At 46.3% G+C, this 13193-nt stretch overlaps 1 protein-coding gene across 1 annotated transcript; it reads right to left on the reverse strand.

The window, feature by feature from the left end:
• Nucleotides 1-206: 206 nt before the first annotated feature.
• Nucleotides 207-4359, reverse strand: NPAS4 (neuronal PAS domain protein 4). Its single transcript, XM_033955936.1, has 8 exons — nucleotides 4185-4359; nucleotides 3438-3598; nucleotides 3187-3289; nucleotides 2816-3065; nucleotides 2512-2621; nucleotides 2257-2392; nucleotides 579-1885; nucleotides 207-235 (listed from the first exon to the last, which is right to left on the reverse strand). Exons 1-8 carry the CDS (start codon nucleotides 4357-4359, stop codon nucleotides 207-209), a joined length of 2271 nt encoding a protein of 756 aa, XP_033811827.1.
• Nucleotides 4360-13193: the final 8834 nt, after the last annotated feature.

Genomic DNA, 13193 nt, shown 5'->3' on the forward strand with positions numbered 1-13193 from the left:
TATTGTACACCGCATTGGGTTATAAAAATAGTTCCTATCCCGCCCTCCCCTCCCTCAAATCCCCTACAATGCACCATACAAGAGTACACAAAGAAGTGGAAAGTTTTTTGTTCGTGGTTTTGATTTCCGTCTTGAGGTTTTTGTAGAAGTTGCTCCACAAAATATGACAATGTGCCATACTTAATGAAGTAAGTCACGGACTTATTTCAAAACGAAGGATCACCTTCACTTCCATCTGAGGGGGAATAAAAAGAGAAGAGGGAGAGGAAATAGGTTAGAGGTCATCGATTTTAAGAAACCTTTGGACTAGGTGAATTTGTCATCACTGGCAGTCTATTGGCATGCAATATGCAAATCTCTTAACATATGTATTAAATAAGTTATATTTATAAATATGTCAAAGTCGGTCAACTGTTTCTTGATGCTTAACTAATTATGATATGATATTTCTTAATCTCTGATTACACTAGTTTCCCCCATCGACACGACTTCTAAGAAGAGCCAACAATCTTGCCTATATCCTTATCTAGCTCTTATTCCATTGCATTATTGCTGTGAACTTGTGCCTGGAAGCTTACCATCATGGAAACTGTCTTGCAGGTGGCTCTCGAGTTGATACAACTCACTAGTAAACCCATCACAGGGGGACCTTGAGGCACATGTCTCAAAGACTGTTTCATAGGAGGCCAGTTCTTCCAAGAAGGACTGTTCTTCCGGGGACAGGTCTGTGGCTGGAGGCGGAGACGGAAGGCGTCTTCCTTCTGGGCTAGTTTCGGTGTCCAAGTTGAATGGACTACTGACATTCCCACCCCACTGGTGGGAGCACCTCATGCCCGATCCACTCTTCTCGAAGAGAGACGGGGACAGGTCTTGGAAAATGTTCTCCACGGCATTGTCGTCCATGAAGATGACCTCTGGGCAAACCAAGAAGGAGAAGTCGATGCTCCTCCAGGGTTTGATTGGCAGCAAGTCCTGGAGGCTGCTTGGCAGGCTGGCAGGGAGAGAAGAGCTGCGAGTAACTTCAGGAAGCCTACCGTAGTCTTGCTCTTGAAAAGCTACTTCTTTGGCAGCGAAGGAGCTGAAATCTTCAGCCAAAGTACTTATCTGCTGGGCCAGAAGGTCAATTTCAGTCTTTTCTCTATCAGAATATCTGAAGAATGTCTGCTTGATGGGGGAAGCTTCTGGAGTCAAAAGGCCCTCTGGCACCATGGGCACATCTATAAAGAGGGGACCTCTGACTTCAGGCAACGTCATAACGGTGCAGTCCCCATCACCGGGGCTGTCGGGTGTCGGAGGCAGTTTCTCATAGAGAATGCTACAGTTCTCAGCAGAATAATACAGTTCTGGGGTGGTGGTTGCGGTGGCAGAGGGAAGGGTGGCAGTGGTGGTGTCGGTGGTGGTTGGCTGAGGGTAGGAGTCCGGTGACCCGAACAGGAAAGTGCAGCCTTGGTGTGGAGTGTAGGGAGGGGTGCAGACAAAATCTTTGGCAGAGCTGCCCAGAGCGTCTCTTCTGAAAGGGTGCTCAAAGGTGGCAGGGAAAAAGAGGCAGTCGGTGAGGTTAAAGTCCGCTTCCTTTCCTTGCCTGGAACCAGTTGCCTCCTCCATTGGGGAGATATTGCTCTGTTCCATTATCGGCTGGACATCTTCCTGGACCAGTCCCGCATCCGGAGGACACTCAACGTTGCACACCCCGCTGAAGTCGAAGGATTGGTTTGAGAGTCCACTGGTGGGGGTGCTGGAAATAGGGGTGAAGACTTGATCCGGGCTAGGAAGATGCTCAGGAGACAGCAAGCTTTCCTGATATGGAGCGCTGGTGCCGAGGACGTAGGCGAGTTGCGTCTCTTCTGATGTCAGCTGTTGCCTTAGGCACCAGGCTTCTGAATCACTGAGAACAGAGAGAGAGAGAGAAAAAAAAAGAAAAACCATCATAAGTGATGCTATTCTTATCCCTGAAAGGCTGCAGTTGACCGGATCACGCGCCTCATATTATGATTTTGGAAACCCTTAAATATAATTCTACACGTTTTAATGACAATTCTGCTTTAAAATGAGAATTCTTGAGTGTGGCATTCATAAATAACTGGTTCCTTCTCCCCCCCCCCTCCCCCCCCCCCGAGAACAAATCGGATCATTTTCTAGCTATGTGAGTGTGCGTTTGCTGTTGATGCAGTTAGGGTGCCCTCCGTGAATATTTTTAAGGCGATGATCGGCTAAATACCCTTCCCCCCCACCACATGACATTCTTAGTTTATCTACCTGATTACATAGTTGTAGCAGGTTAGTGGCATTTCCGAATTATCCATATGGACGAGGGAGTAGACCCAGATCCAATTCTGATCCTTGGTGTGCAAACGAACCACCATCTCCACTCGGGCTTCATTTGTGTCTCCCACTGCACAGAAGGAAAACAAGGCAAGACGGCAAGAGTTAGTGGTGGTGGTGGTGGTGGGATATAGGAAACTACTAACTGGTTTCAAAGGGGAGCGGGGTATGAGCACAGGAAATACTCACATAGGCGGCAATGTTGGGCAGACGCGTGGCTCACATCCTGGGGGTGCACCAGACCATACCAAGACGTGCAGATTAGTTCCGGCTTAGCAAAACCCAAGTGGAAGACTACGCTGTAAGGAAAGTGAAAAAAAGAACAAAAGAGAAGCTTGCTTAATTACAGTGGCATAAAACCAGTAGGATTCACTGCTGACATGGCTCTGCAGCTACTGCTTTCTTTCTAGCAAAGTACCGCAGTTTACCCTAGATGACGTGTAAGGCTCAGTCTACTCTTACCAAAGGGCAACCGTTGGTTTTGCCTATTTACCTGTCTGATAGATCCAGGATAGACATGTCCTTGGCATGCTTGCTCTCAAAGAAAGCCAAGAAGGAGGAATTCGGAGAGGCTTTTGGTTTAGGATCCAGAGGAATGCAGAAGGCTGTAAAGACCGGGTTGGAGGACCAATAGGAGCCGGTAGGAGGCGGCTGGAATCTCCCCTTGATCAACACTAGTTTGTTGCCTGCACTTTGCCTTCTCACTGTCTTGGAGGTGTTGAAGTGACACCGGAACAAGCGATCTGAAAGCAGAGACAGATGGGGGAAAATTCATCAGTGCTGACCCATTGGTACAGTGTACTTTCAAGGTGGGGGAAGGATCTATTGTACAGGAATTTAGCTAGGAGGAATCCTCATATTTACCGGTATCAAGAGCAGAAGGGAGAGCCATCTGGTTCCTCATGATAAAATGATCCGCCGAGTCAATGATATCGTAAATGCTGTCCCCTTGGGCCACCAGATCCACCTGTGGGCAAATTGATACAAAACGGTGAGAAAAGCAACTAATTTGCCCTATTTGACTTTCAGTTTACAACCGTCAGTGCATTTCACTAGTATAAAAACTACATCTTACAGTAGTTCATGCCTGTGCTATATGGATATTCATCACTCACCATAGAGTGTCCCAGGTGATCTACCACGTTTTCGGAGATATAGATTAGCTTCCCCTCACTGGTGAAGGCTAGCAGGAAACCGGGAAGCGTTTGCACGAAGTCAGCCAGATCTTGGTGGGCTAATAACCCTTCCATCTCTTCCAACTCTTCCGGAGGTGCACCTGTCGATGGAAAAGATGGAGAAAATACAATTTCAAAACCGAGGTAAGCTAGAAGTCTATTTTCATAAGCAGTGAGCGCATTATTCATGTTAAGAACCGACGGAGAGCTTGAAAAGTTTTTAGCAAAGTAGGGAGGAAAGTCTTCACTATCGATAAAGGGGACTGAATGGTCTTCCGGGGATGCTAAAGTCATTTTAGCCTCACAAAATGAGGAAATTGGGGAACAACTGCGAGCAAGCGGCTCAGCGCAAGTTGGGGTGGAGGAAGAGAGAATTGCCTAGTTCAGTACCAGGGACAGCAGCAGGCACCGAAAAACCAATGAGTTCAGCACCTCGGACAGCGATCCAAATACTATTATCGGGACAGGCATGGGTGCCGAGCTGCTCAAACTACCAACCCTATATCTCACTAAAATGACCTCCATCAGTCGCTATAACACCCATCCCTTTTTACACACAAAAATGCATTTTTTTAAAAAATCAGCATAACCAAAGTTGACAAGTTTGTCTCAGCTTCCATATCTTTCTCGATTTTTTTTTTCTTCTCCAAATTAAAACCCTTATACGTTGCTTGGATAATCCTTTACCTTTGGAGAAGAAGACCGATTTCCGAGTGTACATGCAAGCCAGTGACATAATGTGCAAATAGGAGAGGCGAACTTTATCGCCCTCCGGGATAGGAAGCAGCTCCTTTAAGTTCCTTATTTCCGCGTTGATTTGGTCCCTCCTTGCTTTGGAGGCTCCCTTTGTGGATCTGTACATCTTGACACGGGGCTCCGTGGCGCTGCAGGTTTAGCAGCTGTAGTGCTCCAGGCTTGAGCTGGCCGGTCTCTCCCCAGTCTTCTTGGGTTGCTGGCGATAGTAGGGGAAGGAGGTGGTCTGGCTCCTCTTGCCCTGTCTCCCAGATGCCTGTTGGTGGATCTGGTTGAAACCTTCAGCTCGCAGCCTCCTTTTATAGGCTGCGAGAAAAGTGTGGGCAGAGGCATCACAAGGGGGGGGGAGAGAGGGGCGGGGGGAGTTGTTTCACATCAATGAAAGTACATGGTTTGGAGTCTGCTCCCTTTGTGATTAAAGCTTAGACGTCACCCTCTCATAGAAATGACGTGGGGAGAAAGTAAGGGGGGCTGATGGTGAAGGAGAGAGATCCAAAAGACACACCGTGTACCCAATTAGGAGGAAAAAGTCAGCCAGAAGAATGATTTGACTGTTGGAATCACATCTCGCTAGTACGGAGCCTTTTTATTTCTTAGATAAACTGCTTTGGATTCTTTTTGAGGATTTACAGCTTTAGAAGGAACCTGCACTTATGAAGGGTCCATTCACACTCTAGGTCCCTATTCAAACAAAACCTACCAAGACCAGAAAACATCAACAAAGGTTGGCAGGCTTATAACTGCTACGGCAAATTAATCTTTGTATGTAAGTGTTTATGCTATAATTTACATAAATTTAACCTTTTTAATCAGGACTCAACATCCTTGTGCATATGTTTCTGTGTGTGTTATTCTGACACCCTGAGCTAATGAATATGAATTGATTTGGTATGCAAACTGAGATATATTTTTTAAAAATCTTATCATTTCCAAATATTATCCCTAGGTTTAGTGAAGACATGTATTAAATGGATCTAGAAACACTAATTCCAGCTTCTTAAGAAATTGCACTTTAAAATTGTACATACTGTTTTACTGCCAGATATATAAATATAAAAAAATATGAATATATACATATATGTTGCACTTGACTTCATGTCATCATCTCGAGAACAATTATGTCTAATTTAAGGTGAGAAGCCGAACTCTTTTCTCAATGGCAGAATCTAAATCAACTTGCCTGTTTTACATAAGCTCTGCAACCATATTAGGTAAGAAAGCTTTGAAAAAGAGTTAACTCTATGTGTTCAAGATGCTCTTGCAGAAAGAAGCTTGTCACTGGCAGGAGAGTCCAGGTCTTAGTGTAGAAGAAACAGAAGCAATCACACGGTTTAGACATTTTTTATTTGTATTTTTTTTATTAATGCGAGGCTTCTGATCGTAATTAAATATGCTGAGATACCAAGGGTTTAACCCTTTTAGAGGTAAGGTGCAGAATGGGAAGCATAAAGGAATATTACTGATCGAGGGTTTCTTCTTCTTTGGCTAAAAGAGACAACACAACAACTATGCAGCATACTGACAGTATAATGGCCGGGTCTTTTTTCCCCCCCTTTGAATAAAATAATTAGCATAACTTTCCTAGCACAACTGTCTACAGAGATTATCAGAGGTGTAGGGCAGACCATGCTAGCTATTTTCCTAGGAATTGGGGGTTTTATAGAGAGTGGTGGGAAGAAGATGGTTGAAAGGTTGGGGGAAAATGGAGAAAAGGGGTATGCCTGAAAGTGATTTAAAGATGGGAACATGTGTGTTTACTTAAAAAAAGAATAAAGGGGGAAGAAGTCAACATTATCTTAGATAATAAGCACAGGCCCTCAGGCTTCCATGATTGACAGCTGGGAGATATTAGATTGAACTGTGTAAGGGGAATAAGCAGTTATCAGAACGGGTCAGTTGGTTGTTATCTGATGCCATCAGCTCTGTAAAATGTGTGAGTTTTAAAAAGTTACCTGACCTTTACTCTTTACCTCTCTAGAAATGACTACTGATCTTCCATTGTAACCCACCGTTTATAAATCTTTTGTAATCCGCCTTGAACCGCAAGGTATTGGCGGAATAGAAATCTCTAATGTAGTGTAATGTATGAGGGGGTTGCTGAAAAGTTCAAAGCCCAACCAACACAGTTGGGGCAGTCTCCATCGAGGGCTATATACGCTTAGTCCAGTGATTTTTTTTCACTTTTCTCCTTCATTTGGAAAAATATGGAACAAAATAAAGTGGAAAATTGCTGGACTAAGGGCTCCTTTTACGAAGGTGCGCTCAAAAGGAGGCGGTAGCGGCTAGTTATTCTGCGCATTAAGGCCTTAGCGCAGCTTTGTAAAAGAAGCCCTAAGTGTATAGCCCTCGATGGAGACTGCCCCAACTTTGTTGGTTGGGCTCAGAACTTTTCAGCAGCCCCTCACAGTTATTCTGGGTAGAAAGGAGGACTCCGATTTCCTTGAGTTGGAATCAGTTTGTGAGCGATGCATAGCAAACTGACCTTTCCTTAATCTGGAATTGGATTTTTGTGTCATATTAACAGACTAGCTCTTCCATCTGATTGGAATCAGGGTTTGTCATGCTGAAGTAACCAGGACAAGCTGCAAAGCAACACAAATATTTTTGGTCCATTTGCAGCTCCATATGTGCCTTTTCTTGGTTATTTTATTCACAGTTTTGATGTGGCTATTGCTAATTGCTGAAATTAGGATGTTGCTAATTTAAAATGTTTTTTCCGGATTTATACATAGCCATCCCAGATCAGTTTTGGCACAGATATTTCTAATGTTTTCCAAGGGTCCTCTTTATCACTGCAGAGATAGAGACGCTCCAAAGAGACATTAGCTTTATGCCTTTTTCCGAATATGAGATGGTTATGATATACATTTCGAGCTATAGCTATTTAAAGGTACATTCCTACAGTTCAAATATTTGACAATTCCTGTTCATTCCGAAGGCTCCTGCAACTGTGAAGAAAGGAGGGGAAAGGGATTTGGGGATTTAGCTCACACTTTTTCAGTTGTAGCTCCAGGCAAATTATATTCAGGGACTGTAGGTATTTTCCTCTTCCCAAAAGGCTTACAATCTAAGTTTGTACCTGTTAACAAATCTAAACCAAGCTGGTAAAAAGTACCCCTATAAATAGATGGAAACTATGCAAATATGAAGGGGTGTAGGAGCCTTGAATAATAAACGATGGGAGTAAGGGAAATAACATAGGAGTAGAGGCGAAATAAGGAGATGTATAAAATAGAATAGGGCCCAAGGGAGAAAATTTGACTCATATCAGAAGGGAGAAGGGGAAAATAGACATTAGATATTAATCCACAGAACAATGCAGATACTCATGCACTAGTGATATCTATATCTTGAATGAGAAGGAAAGTGGAACAAAAAGGGAGAGAAAGATGAGAATATCAAGGCAGAAAAAAGATAAAGAAAAAAAAAAATAGAAGCCTATAGTATAATATCTATAACAACTAAAAATGAAATTAACTGGTACATGGAATGATAAAACGCCTTCCAAATAAATCTTCAGTCTCTCTATACAGCAGTGGTCTCAAACTCAAACCCGTTGCAGGGCCACATTTTGGATTTGTCGGTACTTGGAGGGCCTCAGACAAAAATAGTTAATGTCTTGTTAAAGAAATGACAATTTTGCATGAGATAAAATTCTTTATAGTTTATAAATCTTTCCTTTTGGCTAAGTCTTAATAATAATATTGTAATTTAAAGCGAAAGAGATATATGATCAAGAAACTGTTTTATTTTACTTTTATGATTATGATAAACGTACCGAGGGCCTCAAAATAGTACCTGGTGGGCCGCATGTGGCCCCCAGGCCGCGAGTTTGAGACCACTGCTATACAGCATTAAAGGGAGATTCTTATACAATAAACTTTGGAATCTTCACCAGCGGGTTTATGCATCCTCTCTAGCTCTGAGCTGCAGGTTCTCCAAACCAAACCTTTAGCCCCTATCTAGGTGTATACATCCTGTCAGGTGCTGTTCCTGCAGCTCTGACTGCTGGTTTGCTCTTTTCTGCTCGTGCTTAATTTTACATTTCTAGTTTTTTCAATTTGTCTTTTGGCGCAGGTTTTGCCATTGTGCTGTGGATTCACCCTTCGGGGACATCCTTCAGCGAGAGATCGCAGACTTTTGTGTTTACATCGTCTACTTCTGGGGGGACACTGTTAGCAGACCTGCTGTAAACCCCTCAGACAGCCTGCAGGTCAGATCAGGTCTCCGGGATTGGGAGCCACCTCAACCTAGGTTCGTCCACTAAAGGGTAGAGCACAGGCTGCATGGTTCCGTGGAGGTACACCGGGATCAGAACTAGACCACGGGTCTTCCCTAATTTTCCGGTGAGATCCTGAGAGTCCCTGTCTGGGGTGACTGGGAAGGTAAGGCAGTCAGATTATCTGAAATCCAGTTTTTTGTCAGCTCCTGAGGTATGATCACTCTGTTTGCTCTGTGTTAACCGTCTGCCATTGATTTCTATTGCAGCACATGTCTCTGTGAGTGTCTGTGTACCCACAAGTTTGGCGATTTGGGGGGAGGGTTCTGGAAAGGGGTTTTTGGTGGTTTCCCTGCATGCCCTAGCCCCCCTACCTGTAAAATTGAAAAATTGCCATTTTTCTGGGCCGTTTTAGAGCAAAATCAGCACCCGCGGCGGCCATCTTGGATTTTCTTTAAAACTTTAAAAAGTATATTTTTTGTCCTTAGAAGCTTCGTTGTTGCTCCAAGCTTCACAGATGGCCACCTCAGGACAGGAAGACATGGATTCCTGCCTTAATTATGGTGGATGGATGGCCACAGTTCACATACGCTGTGGCCCATGTGTGGGGCGACACGTGCGCTGCCGCATTTTCTTCTTTCAGAGAGTCTCCTTTTGCCTCCACTTCTACCGGAGACGCTTTTGGCATCTTAACCCCTCCTCTTTTACCTCCAGAAGATTCACCTACCTTCAGATAACCTTCCCCCAAATTACCCACCTTAACACCTTCCAATTAAACAAATACCATAAATAGATTGTAACCTACCCTCTCTAACTGAATTCCATATGTATTTTTCATACAGTTCTTCACTGTCAGTTTAATTTCCATCCTATAAATTCACATAGAATTTTTCTTTTTTCAACCATCTTTATTTTCTCTTCTTTATTAATTTCCAGGTACTTTAGTTAGATTGTGAGCCTTCGGGACAGTAAGGAAATTTTTAAAGTACCTTCTTACTTCTCATTATAATCTTAATGTATATTTTCTTCAAACCGCTTAGAACCTAACGGATGTAGCGGTATATAAGAAATACACACACTGCAGTGAAATGCAAGCGCAGCTTCGGGGGAAAGTCTCATTCTTTGGCTAAGAGCACTAATACTGCAGCACACAGCACGGCTTTTGCTGCCAATGCCTATTTCCCACCTGAAAATGTCAGATAATGTGTCAGGCTTTTCTGGTTGAAAAAGGTTGTGCCTGCTTCTTCCCCATTGAATCCAGTGCTGCAGATGGGATCTGCTCTCCCTCTGGATTCCAGCATGTCTTTGTGTTTCCTTTCAGTGACGTTTCTGCCCTGGTCTCTATCCCTTTGTGTTGCAGTTTTTTTTCTATAGCGTCAGCCTATGTAACTTTTCTGGCAGATCTTCGGGATTCCACGGTGGGTCCCCAGTACTTGGTGTTGTCCTGGCTGTGTGCAGGTTCTTCTGGTCTTTCCGTGGTCCTGCACTCCTTTCTCAGTCCTCAGGTTCCTGAACCTGATAACAGACCACCAGCTGCTGGCAGAATGTTTCTCTATGAGTGATAAACGCCCACTGCCCACTTCCTTTCTGGACATTCCGAACTGGGATGGGATGCCTTTAGTGACTTGGGAGTCCCAGGAGAGTCCCCTTAAATGTGCCAGAATCATAGCGCGCTTGCATCCTATGGACCTGGAATTCTCCAAGTGTATAGCTTCACCGAAGGTGGTTTCTGCTGCGGCATAAGTCATTAACCGCACTTTCTTGCCCTCTGTTGGAGGGGTTGTCCTGACAGAGGTTCATGACAGGTGGCTGGATTATTTCCTCAAATGCCTTTTAGATTCCACAGCAACAGAACTTGAGCTACAGCGGCCTCCTCTTTGTTGCCCGTGTGTGGTGCTCCAGGCTCTGCCAAGAACCCGAGGGGGTTGTCCTTCGGGACTTTGATTTCCTAGTGTCCATGGTGACTTGTTTGGCAGATATCCTCCTTATCGTGGTGAAGGTTTTTGCTAAACTTGGAGCTTCTTTGATCTCTGCCCGGCGGCTGATGTGGATTCACCGGTTGTCCAGTGTTTCTTCTTCTATGGCTGCACTGAGCCGGCTTCCTTTCAGAGGTTTTCTCTTGTTTGGCCCAGGTTTGGTTGACCTTCTGGCCAATGTGCAGGGCCGTAGGCCTATGGTGCTTCCCAGGTTGAAACCTCGACTTGTTCGGGGGTCTGTACGGCCTTACAGGAGACTTCTCCAGTACCCTGGACCCCCGGCAACAAGGTCCAGTTCGGAGCACTTCCCAGATCTCATTTTGGAGATCAGGCGTGACAGCAGTCTTCCAACAACCATCCTCCTGCCCATCCCAAGAGGGAGTTCTGATGCCAGGCTTCTAGCTCCTCTTCCTTGGATTTGGGGATGTCTCTCGGCCTACCAAACGGAGTGGCAGAGGGTGATTTTGGACCAGTGGGTCCTTGACGTGCTCAAACAGGGTCTCCACTTTAAGTTTTCCATCCGTCGGATTTCTCCCTGTTGTCGCCCACGGAAAATCTGGAACAAGCCTGGTGCGGGCGGGCCACAGTTCACGGATTGCTGGATCTGGCAACAATGGAACCGGTTCCACATGAAGACTTGGCTCAGGGAGATACTCAATATTCTTCATCATTCCAAAGAAAGGCTCTGAAGATTGGAGGCATGTTCTGGACCTCGAGTCCAAGAATACCTTCCTGCATGTACCCTGTTTCCGGATAGCAACGGTGCGTTCAGTTTTGGCGGCGGTAGCTCCTGGGGAATCCTTGGCTTCCCTGGATCTCATGGAAGCTTACCTCCTCATCCTGATTTTTCAAGAGCACAGGAGGTTTCTGCAATTTCCTGTACTCGGTCAGCATTGTTAAATTGCAGCTTTGCCCTTCGGGCTGACAATGTTCTTTCCCAAAGATCATGATGATGATGACTGCCCACCTGCGCTTGCAGGTCATGCTAAGCCATTCGTCCCCAGCCATCTGGCTGTTCAGGGCCCCCTCAATGGAGGGGAGTTTCTAAAGTGTTCAACTTGAAGAAGATTCATCTAGTACCACCGTAGGCATTGGACTATCAGGGAATCTGGTTTTACAAGGGCATGAACCAGGTGTTTATTCTGGACTCCAGGATGCTCAAGCTATGGAGTGCCATTCAGGCCCTGTTGCAGGTTCCGGTGCTGCTGGCCTGGCTGGACCTGCAAGTCTTGGGTCTCATGGTTGCGACCATGGATGTGTTTCTATGGGCCACAGCGTGACTTCAACCTCTTCAGCTGTCTCTCCTGGATCGATGGAACTCCCAGTGAGCTTTGCTGGGTATGACACTGCCTGGGTTGGTGGAAGCCTGCAGTGGCTTGCTGTGGGGGCCAGGGCAGGATTAACCAATAGGCCAAGTAGGCATGTGACTAGGGCCCGAAAAGGTCAGAGGGACCCGATGAAGGAGGGCATCAACATTGTTTTTTCCAAACAGTGATGGGCCCCTCCAGCATCGATCGGCAACGTGGCCCCCCTCCCAGAACAGCAACGTGGCCCCCCATCGACGGAAAGTATGACAAGCAAGCAACGTGGGTAAGAAAGGCAACGGGAACTGTAATTGTGCAAGTGGTGCTGCTTGCCCAAGCTTCCCTCTGACGCAGCTTCCTGTTTCTGCCTGGGCGCATGGTGGGATGGGGCGGGGCAGGGGGCCCAGTGTACTTGTGTGCCTAGGGGCCCTCGATGAATTAATCCTGCCCTGGTGGGGGCTGCCTCCTGTGACGCTAGGCAGAAGGTTTCTTCTGAGGGTCCTGGACTGGGTGACCCTGACATTGGCCTTGAGACTGTCCGGTTGGGGCAGTTTACAAAACTATCCCAGCGCAAGGCTGGTGGACGGCACTGGAGTGCAGATAATCCATCAATCGCCTGGAATTTTGAATGCTCCAGCTGGCCATATTACAGGTTCAACATTGTCTCCATTGGAAGGCAGTTCAGTGTTCTCTGACAACGTGACAGCGGTAGCTTATGTCAACCATCTTGGGAGGGCGCACATTGTCCCCTGCTGAGTCTTGTGGCTCAGATGCTTTTTTCCTGGGAGAAAAGCATCACGTGACCTTGTCCGCAGACCACATGGCTGGCGTAGACACCATTCAGGCGGACTTTCTCAGTTGTCTGATTCTGGAGCCGGGAAATAGGTCCATATCCGGAATGGCGTTCGAGGCCATTGTTTGGCGGAGGGGTCCATCCGGCCTTTGATCTGATGGCATCCGCCTGGCACCGGAAGGCAGCCAGATTCTTCAGCCAACACAGACAGGTCTGCAGCAAGGGGCTCTCTAGTCCCACCTTGGCCCCAGGGGGAGACTTCTGTATGTTTTCTCCTCCATGGCCCATGATAAGGCGTGTTCGGTGCTGAGTGTCTGCTCAAATGGGCCTGGTGCTCTGGGTGGCCCCCAGCTGGCCCCAGAGAACATGGTACGCAGCTCTGATGCAATTGCGTAGGGACCGGGGGGCTGCGGCTTCCCTGCCACCAGAGGTTTCTTCCGCAGGTCCTCATAGCGCTCCAAGTTTCGGACCGCTTTGGTCTTACAGCTTGGCTCTTGAGTGCACAGTTTTGCCAGCTTGGGGCTATTCTTCTGCAGTCATCCCTAAGCTGCTTCAGAGTGACCGGAACTCTGCTGTGTCTGACTTTGCCAAAGCCTGGAGGTGTTTCTAGGTTTGCTGTGTGAGGGCTCGGGTAGATCCCTCGGGCCCCTC

Source organism: Geotrypetes seraphini, chromosome 8 (assembly GCF_902459505.1).
Source record: "Geotrypetes seraphini chromosome 8, aGeoSer1.1, whole genome shotgun sequence".
Classification (NCBI taxonomy): Eukaryota; Metazoa; Chordata; class Amphibia; order Gymnophiona; family Dermophiidae; genus Geotrypetes; species Geotrypetes seraphini.

Excerpts from the sequence above, each read along its gene's own strand:
- NPAS4 (XM_033955936.1), bottom strand. The coding sequence starts at position 4,359 with ATGTACAGATCCACAAAGGGAGCCTCCAAAGCAAGGAGGGACCAAATC. Across the intron at positions 3,066-3,186 it reads CCCTTCTGCTCTTGATACCG|ATCGCTTGTTCCGGTGTCAC; the intron begins GTAAATATGAGG and ends CTCTGCTTTCAG. Across the intron at positions 2,622-2,815 it reads ATCCTGGATCTATCAGACAG|CGTAGTCTTCCACTTGGGTT; the intron begins GTAAATAGGCAA and ends CTTTCCTTACAG.